The 17,604-nt window shown below is 43.2% G+C and overlaps 3 protein-coding genes across 3 annotated transcripts; 1 reads left to right on the top strand and 2 right to left on the bottom strand.

The window, feature by feature from the left end:
• Positions 1-3,205: 3,205 nt before the first annotated feature.
• On the bottom strand, positions 3,206-4,823 carry si:dkey-66i24.7 (uncharacterized). The gene is made up of 2 exons (XM_052048707.1): positions 4,626-4,823; positions 3,206-4,198 (listed from the first exon to the last, which is right to left on the bottom strand). Exons 1-2 carry the CDS (start codon positions 4,678-4,680, stop codon positions 3,618-3,620), a joined length of 636 nt encoding a protein of 211 aa, XP_051904667.1. The 5' UTR covers positions 4,681-4,823; the 3' UTR covers positions 3,206-3,617.
• Positions 4,824-5,073: 250 nt separating this feature from the next.
• Positions 5,074-14,825, top strand: armc5 (armadillo repeat containing 5). The gene is made up of 7 exons (XM_052048687.1): positions 5,074-5,938; positions 7,822-7,852; positions 7,962-8,072; positions 8,869-9,748; positions 10,561-11,264; positions 11,412-11,544; positions 12,618-14,825. Exons 1-7 carry the CDS (start codon positions 5,579-5,581, stop codon positions 13,879-13,881), a joined length of 3,483 nt encoding a protein of 1,160 aa, XP_051904647.1. The 5' UTR covers positions 5,074-5,578; the 3' UTR covers positions 13,882-14,825.
• Positions 14,826-15,930: 1,105 nt separating this feature from the next.
• Positions 15,931-17,217, bottom strand: LOC127589516 (cytochrome c oxidase subunit 6A, mitochondrial). Its single transcript, XM_052048709.1, has 4 exons — positions 17,069-17,217; positions 16,855-16,918; positions 16,198-16,340; positions 15,931-16,099 (listed from the first exon to the last, which is right to left on the bottom strand). Exons 2-4 carry the CDS (start codon positions 16,916-16,918, stop codon positions 16,010-16,012), a joined length of 297 nt encoding a protein of 98 aa, XP_051904669.1. The 5' UTR covers positions 17,069-17,217; the 3' UTR covers positions 15,931-16,009.
• Positions 17,218-17,604: the final 387 nt, after the last annotated feature.

The following is a 17,604-nucleotide window of genomic DNA, read 5'->3' as shown; positions in this document are numbered from 1 at the left end:
ATATTAAATGCCACCTTTAAAAAAAAATCTGAACATAATTTAGGTATTTAGATGACCAAAATAAAATGTGTACAGTAATAGGATGAGTGGTTCGGAGAATTAATGAATGTTACTTTTTACAATAAAATTGAAGAAAAAGAAAAAAAATGACTAATTGAGTTCACCAAAATTGTAATCAGTTTAAATTGTGAATAAGTCATAACTTTTCTTGATAGTTGTTTTTATCCATAATTTCTATCATTTACAAGAAAAAATGTTGGAATTTAATTTTATTTCTTGACATTGTCTATTTTTTTTAAAACTTGAATATAAGTTGTTTTTTTAATGTCATGAGTCTCTGGATCTTTTTTTCGAGATAAAAAGTTGTACCGGTAGTTTTTTTAGACTGTTTGATTTATAAAATTTTAAAAAGCTCAAAATTTCTTATAAAGCAATCTTGAAAAAAATATTTCCAAGAAAAAAAAGTTGTAATGTTTTTCTTATATACTGTATATATAAAAAGCTGGATGCTTTCTAGATTGAAAAAGTTATTTTCAACTTTCTAGATATATTTTCTACGTAGATCATGTTTTTGTTTTTTTTGCAAAATTGGTTGTATTTTTCTCTGTTAAAAAGTCAAATGTTCTCTACATAATGCAAGGTTCTCATTGTCCCTCGGAACTAAAAATGCTTTATTGGATTTAAACTACTAAACAGTGATTGCAAAAATACATTGATAGAACAGAACGTTTTTGAACTATAGTATACGTATGTATTTGAGGTAATACATTTTATTCTATCGTCATGCTAAAATGTTGGATGAAGCCCCAAAAGGTTGCGCTTATCTTTGCGTTCCCATCTTGCGTCCCAAGACGACCACATCCGACAGACTTGTGGACTTCCTTGACCTGATTTATGTGCTGCGTGAGTGTGTGTGTGCGCGCGTGTGTGTGTGTGCGCGCGTGTGTGTGTTTTATTGCGGCAGTGATGTGGTTTGCGCGACATGCAATGAATGTACAGGGCTCTTCAAGGCTTTGTTTTATTTGGAAGCGCTCGTCTTGGCCTCATTCCTTTTGGCATCTTTAGCACCGTCAGGCTAAAGTGGGATCCAGGATACAAATACTTTATTTTAACATCAGATCTTGTTAATATGACTCTTGTTTTTTTTTTCAATCTATATTTGTTGAAAAATGACTTTTCATTTGAGATTTACACGGTGTGTAAACAGTGGTTCCAGAACTGTTGTCACAAAGGTTTTCCTTTTTAAAGGAATCCACCTGGAGTCCAACGCCTTCTGTTTTCATGCGCTCCTAGAAGGATTTTCCTAAAACTCGACTGACACACTGACTTCTCTAATAACGACCAAAAAAACCCCATAAAATTAAATGATTTCTTTTTCCAGACTCAACAAGATTCAAAATCGATCTTCAAATCAAGTTTTGTGGCATTTCTCTTGCACCCTAAAACATTTTAACAGCCATTTTTCCTCCAAATAGCTGACCTAGCTCAGGTAAAAAGTTTGTTTGTGTGGCGTGATGTGCTCTAATCCATGACTTTAGATGGCAATCTACCGGGTTGTTAATTTGATGCCGGATAATCTCCTTTTAGGGATAAAATGGAGGAATCAGATCATCACAGTGGGATGATATCTTTAAAGATAAGACCCTAATCTTTGTTGCAGTTTACCTTTCAGCCTTGGGCTGTATCGGGAATTATTCGATCATACCCGACTAATCACTTTATGGGTAGGGTAGGTCTGGCATTCGTTTGGTGATTAGCATTGTAGCTTTTAGCATTTTGGCGAAAAAAGTGTGATGGCCTGACAAAGGAAAGCTTCTCCACCCACCCCAAAACGGCGCAAAAATATTTTTTTTAGACCTGGCTTTGGCCTCACAAAAGCACTAACAGTAACAGGTGAGTTTTGCGGTGAATGGAGAATCGGTTCCGAGACAAACCTGAATAGGGAATTTACAAATGTTGAACCATTAAATTGTGGCACTCACCACACATTTCAACAGTGCTACAAAATAGTCAACCCAACCCCTGCACAGGTCACTATAAAGTGGATGGACAAGTGATTCCTGACAGCCATAAAAGAAATTGAGCTTTGATATTCACCAACGCTTGGTAACTGAAGACATATTTGGCCAAGTAAAACCGATCTTCTCTCCCTACCTGGAATTACAATTGCAACAGCCCGAGAGGCATGTGGGGGTCACTCGCGATCAAGAAAAGCACTTCCTATCCTGGACACATGCCAGGATGTTGGAACCAGAGTGAAGATTTTCAGTCAGTTGGAACCTGCATGGAAAGTCTGATGCAGTTTTTGTGTGTGTGTGTGTGTGTGTGTGTGTGTGTGTGTGTGTGCGTGTTATTTTTATCGTACGGACAAAGACACTGCGGGTTTCTTTCTGGAGGGTTTGAGGAATCTCATTTAAGTGTAATAGCATCCCAGTCTCAGATCTGGCGACATTGCTGCCCCTTGTATGCTGCTTATTTTTTCTCATAAATATCTTTTCTTATTAATCTCATAGCATATCTGTACATTTGCAACTTGTTTGTGCTCATTGTGTCTGACTTGTCTATGTCGGTAAATAAAGCCGATTGACGGATTGATTAAATCCAAAGTCTGAGTACTTCTCCCAACTGTGTTTTGCTTGTGTTTTTTGTCCCGCTCAGCAAAACTGAGTGCACTTCTCCAACCGCAAGTCATTTTTCTGAAAAGAGCCAAGCTTCCCCCTGCTCCTTCCCCAAAGGCAGCCACGTGCTGACTTATTCGGCTGATCGTGAATAATCAGCCGGCCTGGGTCATATGCATCTTCACACTTTTGTCTGCGTGCTGGCCATATATGGCCCTGTGTGTTTGTAAAAGTGCTTACACTCGGTACTTGAGTGCAGACAGTAAAGTCTGCACACTGTAAACTCGGATAACCTGAAAACTCAGCTCCAGGGACAGTTTGAAAGTATTTGTACTTGATGACTTCCCTCCACTTCCAATCAATACCTTTATTGAGTCATAACACTGACTCAGCAATTTGGCCTTTCACTAAGCGGAAGTCGTAAACAGGATGTGATGATTGCTAAATGGATGGGCAGCTGTGGTTCTTTTTGCTAGACAACCGAGGAAAGGGCACCAGTCCGCTCCCACAGGAAGCAGGAAGTAATGATGCTTTAATTGGTCTCGAAAGAGATGTAAGTTGAAGGGGGAAATGTGGCATGCAGTGCATTTGGTTTCTGGGCCTTCAAGGCCTTTTTATTTGCAGTCATACTGGTGAAAAACAGCATTCAAATAATGAGTGTTTGCCACGGTTACATTGAACAAGTGACTGTTATTTTACTGATTATTTGCTTAACATATAAATGACATCTGGAGTTTATACCAGCTGAATTTGTGGCGAGAGGTGGAGTCTATCGTGGACTGGGCATGTTTAGACAACTCCACCATACTGTTTAAAATGATGTTAATGATTCTAATATCGATAGTGATGTTATATTATGAGAATAAAGTTGTCCCTTTTTTTAAGTCGTAATACAAAGTATTGTGAGATAAATTCGTTTTTTTTTTAATGACAAAATAGTCATTTTGTGTGTCATCCTGATATCTACAGTATGATATCCACGTGAGTCCATCTGTCCGTTTATCGCCTTTCTTTGTCCTTCTGCGCCAGGCTGGCGATGGCGTGGGCCAGGTTGTTGATGGCCTCAATCTTCCGCTCCTCCAGTGCCTTCTGCTGGGCCCACATGTTCAACTTCCTTTCTTGCAGCTCCATGTACAGCTGCAGGACATCCTGCGGCGGCCTCGGTCCGCACAATGTCGAGGGCACCGCTGGGGGAGGTGACGGCAGAATAGGCGTGAACCTCTTACTGCTAGCCTTTGTCCCACCCTTCTTGGCGCCCTGCCCGGCCTGCACTTCTTGACCCAAAACGTGGTGCATTGCCCCAAAAAACTCCCAGTGAACAGCGGCTTCACCCTGCCTCTTAGCCCGCGCTGCATTCTTCCTGTAGGTTGTGAGCATGTTTCTCCACTTCAGGTCACACTCGTGAGCCTTGACGACCACGTCGGACACTTCCTGTGCCTCCTCCCTCAGGCGGGCATTGACCCTCTCGGCCACCGTCTCCCAAAGCTTCTTCTTCTTACACACGGGCTTCTCAAAAGCCTGATCCATTTCCAGACGGGTGTTGACCAGGTGCCACGTGGCCTGGAGGGTCCATATGAACTCTAGAAGGGTTTAAAATGTTTAAAATTAGTTTGACTTCCCTCTCCCCAGCCACTTTGTCTCACTCTTCCGGTTGCATCCCGAGGCGTTCCCAGGCCTTCAGCATGTCCTGGGTCTTCCACCAGTGCGACGTGACTGACAGCTCAATGGGGGAGGGAGGGATCTTAAACAGATGCCCAGGACACCTCATTGGGAAAAATGTTTAAAAGCTTCTTTCTTATCAGGAGAAATACAATTCTAAATTGGGGTGGGGATCCTGACCAAAACGTATTTTTAATAAATGTGTATTTAATAATAATAAAAAAAATCTTTCAATAATGATTCATTTCCATTGTTTTTTTTGCCGACTGCTTACTCATCCATTTATCATGAGGCCCGCCTCATCCTCATCGATGCCTCGATTAACTCTCAACAACAACAAATACCAACCCGCTTTAGTTTCTTCAGCATCCACCTTAGACACCGCCGCTTCCTTCTCACCCATTTCTGTCCTTTGTATGACTATTCTTACAGTAATTTCCACATTGTCGCTAAATCATAACCATTCCGATGAATGCGATGTCACCATCGCGGAGATTAACAACTACTCAAATCGTTCTCGCGTTGGACAATCGGGTGTTTATGTCAAAATATTTGACGGCTCCGGGAAATGTAGTGTATTTTATCCCACATTAAATGGAACGTAATCGTGTCACGGTCGTCAATAAAACTACAATCCCAAAAGGCCACGTACCGTATTGTGCTCATACTGTCACTTGGGTTGTAGTTTTCTCGAACGGCAAATGTACAAGACAAAGCGACTCGGCGTCAATTTCGGACTACAACTCCCAGCATATATTAAACCGAGTCCTCCTCCAGCCTCCCTGCTTCTTTCCCAGAGCGCCCCTGTTTTCTTGTTGGCTAAAGATGGCGTTAGCGGCTAACACAGGCGATTGCTTTTTGTGTCACACAAACTATTTGGTCGGTTGCGGCACAGCAGTGAGTAATCATAGCTTTGCCGCGTCATTCGGTGTGTAAAAATATGTTACATTGGACAAAAACTCGTCAGGGAGCCGGAAAAACGATTGGCTGGCCTTCGACACGACATAAGCCTGTTTTGCGGGGTGTGGAGGGGAAGCAGCCAGAACTCAATTTCCCAATAGTAACCGCGGCATCAGGTTGTACAAACATTTGTTTCCCCTATCCGGAACTTGTAATTTTTGATCGCGTCAGCGCGTTTTTTTTTTTAAATACTCAATGCATGAAGTCAGGGCATCAATGAAGTTAAAAAGTCAACGGGATGCTTTTAAAAGAATTCAACCAGTGGAATACCGTGCATATAAATAAATTATCAAACAAAAGTTAAAGACTAGTGAGCTGGTAGGCAACTTGTGTAAGGAATCATGACTGCTTTACCCATGCAAAGTGGTCGAAAGCTATCTCGAGCCCCTTCCAGCAGGGAAGGATCTCCATCTGCGCCAGAGTCCTCCTTGACCTGGTGCCTGACCCACCTGAGCAAGCCCTCACCTGACTCAGGGGCTGACCTGGACAAGAGGTCCAGATTCTCCCAGTGGCGAGCATTGGTCGCCATCCGAACACAGCACATAAAGGGCGACAAGGCCGGCATCACCCGCTTCCGGAAACAGGGGGGTCTGCGTCCCTTGCTGGACCTGCTCGGCCACCCCAAGTGTTCCAGGAAGACTTTGGACCTGGCCCTCAGCATCCTCGCCAACTGCTGCATTGAGCTGGAGACACGCAAGGAGGTGAGAGAAAGGAAGCACTCACACTGCAAATATTTATACAGTTGCAAGAAAAAAAGTTTGTGAACCCTTTGTTAGGATTTCTATATAAATTGGTCATAAGAATGTGTTCTGAAATAGAGCTGCACAGTATACAGGTACGAAAATACCTAATCATTAAAATTATGTTTTCAGTACAGTGTTGAGTTATGATGTGTGTGACTTGAGTTTTTCAAGATATAAGATAAGATAAGAAAACTTTTATTAGTCTCGCAATGGAGAAATTCCCAATTCTCAGCAGCAAAGTTATGAAAGGAAGAAGTAGAACAACAAAATATAGGAGCTGCTGTAAAGGCAGCCACTCTCGCGGTGCCATTTTGAAGTCAAAAATAACACAACACAACACATAGGACACAGACAGTCGTGCAATGTGGACCAGTCTTTGTTAGAAGTACCAAGAACTAAACTGAGGCTCATAGGGGATCGAGCCTTTTCTGTTGCTGGTCCCTCTCTCTGGAATGACCTCCCACTGAACATTCGGCAAGCCTCCTCGCTGCCCATCTTTAAAGCCCTCCTCAAAACTCACTTGTATTCTTTGGCGTTCGACTCAGCATGACTTAGATTTGTTCTTGATTTTACTGCTTGGTGCTTTCTACCGCCTTTATTAACGATTCGTCTTACTGTTTATTGTGTATGTTAAATCGCTCCATGTACAGCACTTTGTATGCAGCGATGGCTGTTTGAAAGTGGTCTATAAATACTGTTGACTTGACTTGACTTGACTTTTCTGCATACACTTTGTTGTCTGAAGCAGTTATAGATGAGAGGATCAAGGTGTCCTTTCACCAGTGGGTCAGAGACGCCATGCTGAAAATGTGCACACGTCTGCTACAAGCTAAGTTTTGAAAGCAAACGCGAAGCTGGAGCGTCCATTGACGAAAAGAGATTAGTTCACTTCTCCTGTCCCACGTAATCCGCTTCAAACTCCAAGCCGCGACTCCCAGTTCCAAATCCACATCGGCGCTCCGCGCTAAGGCTCCTTTCTTCTCAACGTCGGCTCCTCAAGCCTTACATCCATCTAGCGGGAGACCGTTCAACAGCTCCGATCTCTCCGCTGAACAAAGCGGGTGTGAGTGCTGTACGGTAGCTGTGATCTTAACTCACTTCACAACAAGCAGCACTTTGGCAGGTAATCCAAATTTATTCAACAAAGAGCCTTCAAGCCTTTATTGAACTTTACTGTCAAATGTATATTTAAAACAGCCATAAACCCGGCCTTAGAAAATTCAGTTTCGCCGAATGCTAACCAACAATGCAAAGCACCAAGGGCTTCCTGTGTGGAGTTTGCATGTAAACTCCTGTGCCTCTGTGGGTTTTCCTTCCACATTAAAATAAATAAAAACATGCATAGTAGGTAGATAGAACACTCTAAATTCTCCCAAGGTGGGACTGTGAGTATGAATTGTTGATTGTCTGTGTGAGGCCTGCAATTGTCTGCTAGCCAGTTCAGGGTGTACCCTGCCTGCTGCATGAAGACAGCTGGGATAGTCTCCAGCACATCCGCGACCGTCGTGAGGATAAGCGGCTCGGAAAAGCAGCTCGGAAAAGTGACTCGGATAATGTACTAATGGATATTTTTTTAATATAATATTTCTCTTATCTATTTTTATTTTGTATTTCTTCATTGTTTGTACAGTGTCCTTGGGTGGCATGAAAGGCGCTTTTAAATAAAATTAATTGTTATTATGATTACATTTGCTTGTTTTTCATTGAACATGTCATAATAATGTCACAATGGAGCGTGCCAGTTTATGCAGAAGTACCAGTAATTCCAAAGGGTTCACATTCTTTTTCTTTCAGCCGTATCTTTCTTTCACACATTAAATTTTTATGAATTTCCAACATAGGTTTGCAAGCTTGATGGAATAAATATTGTTGGTGAGTTTCCCTTTTAGACATTTTGATGAAATGTTTTTGTGGTGCAAATCAGCACCAGCGCGTGTACTGTACACACTTGACAGCATCTTGACAAATGTCGTTACCTCAGTGGATGTGATGAAGAGGAACGTGGCCCAGGAGACCATCCAGAACCGAGCTGCGCGGGCTTTGGGGAATCTGGCCATGGACTCGGAGAGCTCGGCGCTCATCCACTTGGCCGGTGAGTCCCTGTGTCCTTTGTAAGTTGCAAGTTAGAAATGGATTTCACGTTAAGAGTCAATTAAACATGTCAGATATTGCAATAAAAACATCTGCAGTGATGCTAGTTTGAAATAGCCTATGTGTTTTGGAATTGGGTGTTAGCATTAAGCTAGCCCAGTTTCGTAATGATGTGCTTCAGTTATGTCGGGTATTTAAAGAAGTTTGAACTTAACTATTAAACTTGTCCGCAGAGCAGGATAATCTACAACTAACATGAACAAATTCTTATGGTAGTTTTACAAATGATATTAAATGTATTTATTTATTTTTGTTATTAAACGTTTTATCACGGTTTTTAAACGGTTAAAAAAAAGGAAAACATGGTCACGTATTTAAATACATAGAACATCATCAGTTCCGGGCATCAAAATAGAACATACATCATCCCGGTGAAACGGGTTACAATTCCTGCACTCCCACATATGCAATGTCCTGAACACTGTGCCATATGAGTAGAAAAAAATACTGAAATAAAATAAAATAATAATAAACAAAATATTGATTTATTTTTAAAAATGCATTTTAGTTACGCAGAGATGCTTGTTGAATTACTAATAAATAAATAAAGTATTTAATAAGGATAAATACATTTTAACTCTGTATATTGGTCACTTTGCTTTTCCTGGCTATGGCTGGCTCACTTGTTGCTGGGTACAATTCGGTCACTCACTGAAATGTAAAATGCTAGATGCAGTTATCACTCTTTAAAAGTAAGAAATCATTTTGATCGCTACCTTGTCATTTTTCCTGCGCAGGTGGCGTACCTCTCCTTCTCCTGTGCTTGTCTCTGTCTTCCACCCATTCCTCACCCACCGCCACCCCACCCAATGATCCCAGCCCCAAGCTGGAGTGCGCCCAGTCGGCTTCACGGGCACTCCTCTACCTCTCGGACACACCGGCGAACCGTCTTTCTCTTCTCACCCAGGGCGTCCTGTCCGCCCTCACCCCCCTCATGGCCCCGGAGTACCCCCAAGGCTTACGACGGGCGGCCCTCAGGACCCTCCACGAGCTCACCCGAGGCTGTGGCCCCGAATGTGCCAGGGAGGTGTCCCGCTCGGGTGTCGCAGCACAGCTGAGCGTCATGGCATCCGGAGAGGCCGGGAAGCCGTATGAAGAGCTGGCGCTGAAGACCCTGGCCAACCTGTGCTCCCAAGGATGCTTGCGTCCCTTGGTGGGCTCCCTGGGGGTCATCCCCAAGTTCACAGCCGAGGTGAAAAAGGAGCCCTACAAGTCAGGAGTCTTCCTGAAGGCGCTGTGCTTGTGCTGCAAGGAGGCGGTTAACCGCGCCAAAGTGAAAGAGAGCGGCGGGTTGGAGGCACTGGTGGGCTTTCTGGCAGCGCACCCGAGTCATCCCCTGGCGCGTCTCGTCATCCTGGCGTGCGTGGACTTTGTCTTCGACGAATCGGCCGTGGAACAGCTGCAGGAGTTGGGGCTGGTCCCCCTGCTGGTGGCTCGGCTGGTGGCGCCCACCGCGGGTGAGAAGGCGGACGCGGGTCGCGGCGGCCTGTCAGGGTCGTCTCACGGCGAGCTCCTGTCGCCGTCGTGCTTGGATTCCTTCGACTTTGCGCCTTTCGAGGACTGCAAGAAGGAGGAGGGCGGCAGGGAACAAGGCTCGTCAAGCTTTTTGAGTCTCAGGTACAACAAAGGCAGTTTTTTTTAAATTATTTTTTTCAGTTAATTTTGACTTTTTTCTATTGAATAGTTTTTTTAAAGACTAATTTTAGTTTAAAATTAAAATGCACTTCCTTGCATTTGGTTTTAAATTAAATGTTTTATTAATTAACCATTTTACATGTTTTTAAAAATTGAGATTCATTTTTCGTAGTATTCCACAAAACTATTTTAAAATTGTGTCATCAATTAAAATCATTTATATATGAACTCGTTCAGTACCATCCAATTCTAGACCCAAGTCTGAAAAGACGTTGAAAGAGTGAATGAGTTAAACATTTGTCATGTCTTCATTATCTGTGAAAATAAATAGTTTTACATTCACATTTAACGTTTATAATGTGTAATTATTTAAGCACAATACAAATAAAATGCAAAATAATTATTTCACGTTGAAACTATTTTACAAGCACATTTAAATAAATGGCTCAGTTAGTTGTCATTAGATTAGTTATGGAATACACATTTAAAAACTAAATCGATATGTATTCAAATAAACTTTGGCATACATGTGATGTGTGAAGTGACACACCTAACATTTATGAAGGTATTGGTTGATTTATTATTAAGTTCATTGTAAATAATTAAGAATAAGAATTAAATTGTTTCAAGTACACATTTTTAAAATGTCCTTATTAGGATAGTTACATTTTTAAAATGTCCTTATTAGAATAGTTACAATTAAAATAATTACCAATACTTTCAAAAATGAAAACTATATGTTTCATTATGATGAAACTATTTACATTTAATTTCTCTGGTGTCGTTGCGTCCAGGTCGTGGCTGCTGGCCGAGGGGATGATCTCCTGCGAAGAAGACCTGCTGGACTCCTCAAGCAGCACCGACGGGGACTGGGCGGTGTCGCCCCCTCAAAACTCTCCAAACCCTGATTGCCTGGGCCCACTGAAAACCTGCTCCCCTCTCAATGCCTCTACCTCCAAGAAAGATGCTCCAAACTCCTCGTCGGCGCTGTGGAAAGCCGGCGAACCACCGCCCTGCAGCTCCCCCGCCGTGTCCCCCTCTTTGAAAGCCACCCACCCGGGCACCCCTTCCAAGTTCTCATCACCGCAAAGAAGGCGGCAGCGGGCATGTTCGGCACTTTCCTCCGCAGCGAAGCTCACCGTGGATGCGCCTCCGTCCGTGCCGCGCCGCTTTGCTTACCAGCACCCGTACCACCCTGAACCCTGGACACCTGAGTCACCTGTCCTGCTGCTACTGTCGCGCTTCTCTCACGCCGCCGACCCCAGCCCCTTCCTGGTCACCTCAGGCACTGTGCGAGGTCTGCTGTGCTACCTCAGCCAGCACCAGGACCCCAGCAGCCGCTGTTTCCGCCTGCTGTGCCGTCTCACCTGCAACCCCAGCTGCCTCCGGGCGCTCCTGCGCACCGGGGCTGTGGCGCTCATCCACCACCACCTCTGTCAGAGGGACGGCGGGGCCAGGCGGCAGCCAGAACGGGTCGGAGCCAAGGTCAAACAGCTCGGTAAGATGTTGACTTGTCAGCTTGTTTTTCAAAGTTTAAAAAATGCTTGTTAGGAGACATGAAAATCAAGAATATGGAGCGATACACTTAAAAGTAGTTGATTTATTTTTTAGTTATTCTTTGACTCCATTTTTTTTTTCCCTTCAGGTATGATCCTCCTCAACAATCTGCACTTCCAGTGCGAGTCAGCGTACGGCGCTGGGGTCCTCGCACACGTCATGCTGTCGGGCTCCGAGTCTGATCGAGTGAACTGTGCGCTGTCTCTGCCATTAATCAGCAGGTGAGTCCTCTTGGAATTTCTCAGAACAGCCGCGACCAGGTCACTTTTAGACGTCCTGAAACTTTGTGTGTCGCTGCTGGATCGCCAGGGGGACAAACACAATAAATGTTGTGTTTTGCCGTCTCTCGGGGGCAGCAATAATGCTCCTGGGTTAGTTTGCCGAACTGAATATGTGACTAACCGTCTTTGTTGAGAAGCAAAAATGTCATCTGAAAAACACTACTTAAACTGATGCATTTTCTTTAAAACAATATATTTAAATAATATGCCAATACATCAGAACTATAACAGATACAGAATAAAATAAGCAAAAGAGTAGAACGGACAAATAATTTGCAATGTCTTCAATTCACGGAATACTTTAAATTCAGTTAAATTAAACTGAATACAATCAAATAATGGTTAAGTAAAATCAAATGTTAGGTGCATCACTACATTTTGTCAAAATTGTCATTAAATTCTATTTTCACCCTGGGGTTTATTGATCACAACAGGCCAATATATTTTTCGTTTCTCAGTGAAATGGTAAAAACTGTTAAGTGTCCTGCACAATAATGTCTTTGCAAACTTTGTCCACTTGAGGGAGCCCTGACTCAATTCCATCCCTGAAACAATGACGTAGTTTTCCCAGGTCCGGATGGCCGTGAGCAAACACGCCATCATTAAATAAACAACGACGCGTTACATTGTTACATGTAGGTGCTGCGGAAATTGCTTTTACAGTTGAATCTTCTGATTCTCACCGCTAGCAACAATTGGACATGGAGATCAGTATATCCAACATGTTCTTAAATTCAAGATAACCAAAATGTTGTAGTGACCATTTTGTATGAAAATTCCCCTCGGTTGAAAAGTTAAACAAATACTAAAAGACAAAGTAACGTAAAACAATCTGCCTGTAATTCATATCATTCTACATGTAAAGCCTTAAGGGACCTGGAAGTTATTCTATTCAATGAATCGGTTATCTGAATTCTTGTAATATTATTTTTTTTCTAACATCGTTCAACCTTCGAATTAATTATCCTAGTTAGTAAGGATCCCACAGTAATTGTAATATATTTTTCTGACAGCAACAAGTTTCTGTTGAGGAAACTCCTCCTGGACTCCGGCAGCCTCCTCTTGGCCCTGCAGCCTCTTGGTTGCCGTGACGACACGGGCGCCCACACCGCCGATTGTAGACGTCTCCTTTCCACCTGGCCGGACACCTCGCTCCACTCGCTCTACTTCTCCCTCCTGATTGGTTGCCTGTCTCCACTCGTATCCAACATCAAATTGCGACCTGATGCCGGACGCCTGATAAAACTTTGTCAAGCTGACTCAGTGACTCCTCCTCCCGCTAAGAAACCTCGCCAGGCTCACATCTGCACATACGCCTCATCCGACTTTGACCTCCTGCTGGTTCTGGATGATGGGGCCGAGGTCCCAGCCAACAAAGAGGCCGTCGCAGGGTCGGGCTCAGAGTACTTCAGGGCTTTGCTAAAAGGTGGCTTTGAGGAAGCCAAATCCGGACAAGCTATCCGCATTAAAGACGTAACTGAAGGTATGTTGGTCCCGGTGCTGCACCACCTGCACGGATGCCGGCTGGCAGCATCGAACCAGAAGGAGGAGTGCCAGTTTTTGGACTCGTTGATCCTTGAGGGACTGGCTTGCTGCCAGTCGGATGAGCCGTCCTTCCCGAAATCTCCGTTAGGCGAGACCATGACGGGAGCGTGCAGATTCCTGGCCACGGAGCTTCAGAGAGAACTGGAGGGGCTTTGCGTGGCTTGTCTCCTGTCTCAAATGACTGCGGCAAGCGCCTCAGGAGGAGACCAAAACACCACCGAGGAGCAGCTGGCCAGCAGGACATCCGAACTGGACCTGACGTGCGTTCAACTGCAAATCGAGACTCTGTTAGAGAAGAGTGTGAAAACAACTTTCTTGAACAAAAGAGAGAGTAAAAACATCCCAGCAAAGAAAGTTGATGCTGTTTGTCAAATTAAAAGTTTGAAACCCTGCGCAGAAAAGGAGGCATCAGAATTGAAAAGCTCAGTTCAGCTCTTCAAAGCAGAACTTCCGGACTCCCTCGAACCCCCGGAGGAGGAACCAGAAAAAGGTACGAGAGGGGTCCCGGCTGCCCTTGTGGCGCAGATGTACTGCTTCGCTCAGCGCCACAATTATCCAGCGCTGCGTCGGGCCTGCCTGACGCTGCTGCTGGGCTGTCGGGAGGCGGTGCGGCGGCCGTGCTTCTCAGGCCGCGAGGCAGCCGTCTGCCTGCGAGAGGCTGCCGGGCAGGCTGACTGCATTGACACGCTCAAGCAGGATCTTCTCAGTCTGGCTGCAGACGTGCTAAGCTGAGAACCATCGGAAAACCTGTATGCATGTTTTGTTTTGTTTGACTTTCGGGAGACTGCATTCTTTTTTTTTCACACATGTTCAGGTTGTACCCCAAAATTGACCTGTTCTTTGACTGGCCATTAGTTTGCTTTTGGTGTTTATTGTCTTAGATACATGCAGGGGTGGGGGGGCATTTAAGGTCATTGAATGACATGAAAGAAAACATCACAACTGAAAAAATTGAGCTTGCAGCCGCACCCCGCTGTAAATGGCAAAAGATTGACAATTGATGCCTCACTAAAAAGGGTTGTAATTGGCCATAAATGCCACAAGATGGCGGCTAATAGCTGTTGCCAGTGGTTTTGACATCATTTCAAAATGTTTCATTTGAATATGCGAGACATTGTCTTCTTATTTCTGCTGCCATCAACAGTCGCTGATGTTGCAACTTGAAGATTCTTTGAAATTTTGAGGGAAGGTTTTGGGAATGTGCGGGGAATTTAACGCTACCTCAATCAATCGATGTAATTTTTTTGAGATATTAGAAATTTTACTTAATTTTCTTTTGCCATAAGTTAATTGTATGTTCATATTATTATTTAGGATTTGTTGCACCTTAAACAAAACCATAAGTAATGGGCAGTCAAAGCTGTCGGTAAATTTAATGGGGACACTGTTAATGCATTCTAGCTCATCTCACCGAATCATAATTGGCTAAGATCAACAGTACTGTACTGTACTTCCGTTTTGTTTTTGGATCGTCCTTAGTTCATTTTTGTTAGGTTGTTTCTTCAACGAGACATACGTTCTGTCTCGGTTGCCTTTGTTTCAAGCTGTTTTCCTGGAAGTACTAGGACAATCAGGGTCATGTCTTGTTTATTTTGTACATAGAGATCAAATGGAAATTTCACCTGTGCGATATCAACTTCACACCACTGAAATATAAAGATTTACGACACATGCTATCAAGTGTTGCTTGTTTTATGTACATAGATGTCCAAGGACATGCATTCATTCCTGTGCACGAGTAATTCAATACGAGGGAGGCTGATTGGCGAACTATACATAATTAATCATTTCAATTGGCACTGACGCAATGTGAGCCGCCTAGTCCCTGTTGAAGGTGCCACCTGCGCTGGACTGGGAGAAGGGTAAAGTCATCACATCAGAAACCAACAAATATGAAAGATGTATAAAAGAGGCAATTGAATAAGGTGGCGTTGCATATCTGTGCTCTGTGCCATCTTCACCTGTCGTAACCAAGTGACTGGCCTCGCCCAAGGTAAGACATTTGCCCTTCAGTAAAAGCACCGTAAAGATTTCGATAGCTCACTTTCGGTGGTTTAGGTAATTCTGGTGGCACATAAACAATTTGAAAAACTTGTGAAGTATATTACTGTATGTATAATAATGATGTCTCGTAGTGACGCACGAAGCAACTTTCAGACGCTAACCAGCGCTAGTTGCTAATGTTAGCAAACTGAACATGAACTACCTATACATTTTTGTACATATAGCCTTTCTTAAATGGTTCAATATAATATTATTTTTGAGCCATTTTATAGTTGGTATGATATCTGTATAGTGTTAAAAACAAGTGGCTTGTTACGAAGTCAACGTATGAAACCGTTTTTTAAAATCTGACAACGAATGTGTTGGCTGTCTTTGTGCCAATGTGTTCATTTGTAAGTCTTCTGTACAACAAGCTACATTCTACAATCACTATGAATTGTCTAAAACAAAAGTAAAAGGCAGGTAGGTGGTAAGTCTTACACTGTACATGAGTAAATGTTTAAAACAAATTATTAAAACCATGCCAAATACTCATATTGCAACTAATACTGTATTGTTGTAAATGTTTTACAAATCAGCGTAAATTGTGGAAGTGGGAAATATTAAAAATCCATTCAATTGTAAATGCTCATTTGAAAAGCAATTAACCATATTTAAAATCATTAAATTGGGTTTAGTCATCCCGCAACTGCTTGAAGCAGGGGTGTCTTTAAGTGCTCTCTCCAGATACTGCTGCCATGATTTGCTGAAGAAAAAAAAACAAACATGAGAAGAAACTTACATTTGTGCATAAGATTTCTTTATTCTTATTTATCTTTATTTCAGTGCAAGGGATCACTGTGCGGCTGGAAGGCCTTCAATGGTGGGAGCTCTCGTAACCGTCTGGCAGAGGATTGGCGTGAGCATTGTGGAACAGCGAGTGGTTACCATCGCCCCATGGGAATTTCTGTTGGGCAACAGTGATAGGTGATGTCCGAGTATTGCAATAAATCTTAGAGCGATGTCATACAAATAATGTCGAGGGAGTGTCAAGGGGCCGCTCACCTTGGTGCGGATGCGGAGGTGTTCGTAGGGCACAAATTCCGGCTGCTCGTGCGAGTGGGCCTGCATTTTCAAGTAGGCATTGGCCATGCACACGCTCACGCCGGGCAAGGCCAACACAAAGGTCAGGATCTTCCAGGTCCTCGCTGCGGAAAGGTGGGGAGAATGAATTAATTTTTTTTCATGATGGGTTCAGTGTGAATGACTGCTAAGGAACAAGAATGTGCGTGCTGACTGCAAGCTTTAAAGTTCATCTTCAGCTACAAGGTGACCTCTCATGTGCTGTACACTGAGAAATACTACTTGCGTCAATCTCCATTTACTGTATATAAGGTTAATTATTGCTAATGCATGTGAGTCGCAATGCAGATGTGCCACAAACATTTTTTTAAACATTCTTAGCTGTCATAACAACAACAAAAAACGAATAACCACTGTTAATTGGAAAAAAAAAACAATGGCACTTCATTTGCTTTGACAAAACTATGATACCGAAGTTCCTGTGTTTATTATTCTCAATAGCTGCATCTTATTTGAGAATAAATAAAGCCACAGAATCCGTTGACGCTCTGGTGATGACATTGTTTTTTAATTCTGATTTGTAATCCGTCACAGGGCTTTGTTTTTTTTTTTTTTTTGTGAGTGCAAAGAAGTTCTAACCACCTCCGTCATGGCTCGAATGCGACGCGGCGGCAAGCACGCTCCGAGCGGCCGACAACGACATCTGCGGACAGACCGACCACAGTTTGCTGGGTAAGACACAGTCTTGTTTATGTCTGTGTTATGTAGACTCATAGGAACAATCGTTTCTTTCTCTTTTGAAACATGCATATCAGTAAAGAGAGGTTTGTAATGAGTCTTATGCGGAACTTACTGTTGTTCAGGCAGTCGATATATTTTATAGTCTTTATTTTTCCTCGCAGCACGCCTGTTGCTGGCTTTACCTTTCGTCTTCTTCCTACTTGTTTTGTCCTTCAGTCTGACCTGAACTGAACCCACTGCAGCAGGCTCCTCCCTACTCTCAAACTGTCGCTGTGCCAGGGAACGTCGAGTTTATATTAAACCAAGTGCAGAAGGTCCGCTGATATGTGAGCGAGAAGGAATGGAGGAGGCGTGACTCTGCCTCGGGACGCTTCATAAAAAGATCTATGCGGTATCGATTTTTTTTTTTTAATTCTCACATGACTGTTAATCCTTGATGAAACGCAAAGTGAGACATGTAGGTGAGGAAGTTAGTCAATGGAAAACTATTTAGTACCACTTGTGTCACTTAGGCTGGATTTACACTGCAGGGCCAAGTCCCAATTCCCACGAAATTCTTCAGTCTATTCAATTTTGAAAATCTTTTTTTTTAATCATTTCCATTTCAAGACCCCCATGCACATGAGCTTAAATTTCCTGAAAAAAAAG

Source organism: Hippocampus zosterae, chromosome 17 (genome assembly GCF_025434085.1).
Source record: "Hippocampus zosterae strain Florida chromosome 17, ASM2543408v3, whole genome shotgun sequence".
NCBI lineage: Eukaryota > Metazoa > Chordata > Actinopteri > Syngnathiformes > Syngnathidae > Hippocampus > Hippocampus zosterae.
The sequence above is the reverse complement of the archived record's forward strand: the minus strand, read 5'-3'. Positions and strand labels throughout refer to the sequence as shown.

What these genes read in the sequence shown, in the direction of transcription:
- si:dkey-66i24.7 (XM_052048707.1), bottom strand. Translation starts at nt 4,680, where the DNA reads ATGGGTGAGAAGGAAGCGGCGGTGTCTAAGGTGGATGCTGAAGAAACT. An exon ending in TGCTGAAGAAACTAAAGCGG is followed by an intron (nt 4,199 to 4,625) that starts GTTGGTATTTGT and finishes AAACCCTTCTAG; the next exon opens with AGTTCATATGGACCCTCCAG.
- armc5 (XM_052048687.1), top strand. Translation starts at nt 5,579, where the DNA reads ATGACTGCTTTACCCATGCAAAGTGGTCGAAAGCTATCTCGAGCCCCT. An exon ending in TCAAGCTTTTTGAGTCTCAG is followed by an intron (nt 9,749 to 10,560) that starts GTACAACAAAGG and finishes CGTTGCGTCCAG; the next exon opens with GTCGTGGCTGCTGGCCGAGG. An exon ending in TCTCTGCCATTAATCAGCAG is followed by an intron (nt 11,545 to 12,617) that starts GTGAGTCCTCTT and finishes TTTTTCTGACAG; the next exon opens with CAACAAGTTTCTGTTGAGGA.
- LOC127589516 (XM_052048709.1), bottom strand. Translation starts at nt 16,918, where the DNA reads ATGTCGTTGTCGGCCGCTCGGAGCGTGCTTGCCGCCGCGTCGCATTCG. An exon ending in TTCGAGCCATGACGGAGGTG is followed by an intron (nt 16,341 to 16,854) that starts GTTAGAACTTCT and finishes ACCTTTCCGCAG; the next exon opens with CGAGGACCTGGAAGATCCTG. An exon ending in ACCTCCGCATCCGCACCAAG is followed by an intron (nt 16,100 to 16,197) that starts GTGAGCGGCCCC and finishes GTTGCCCAACAG; the next exon opens with AAATTCCCATGGGGCGATGG.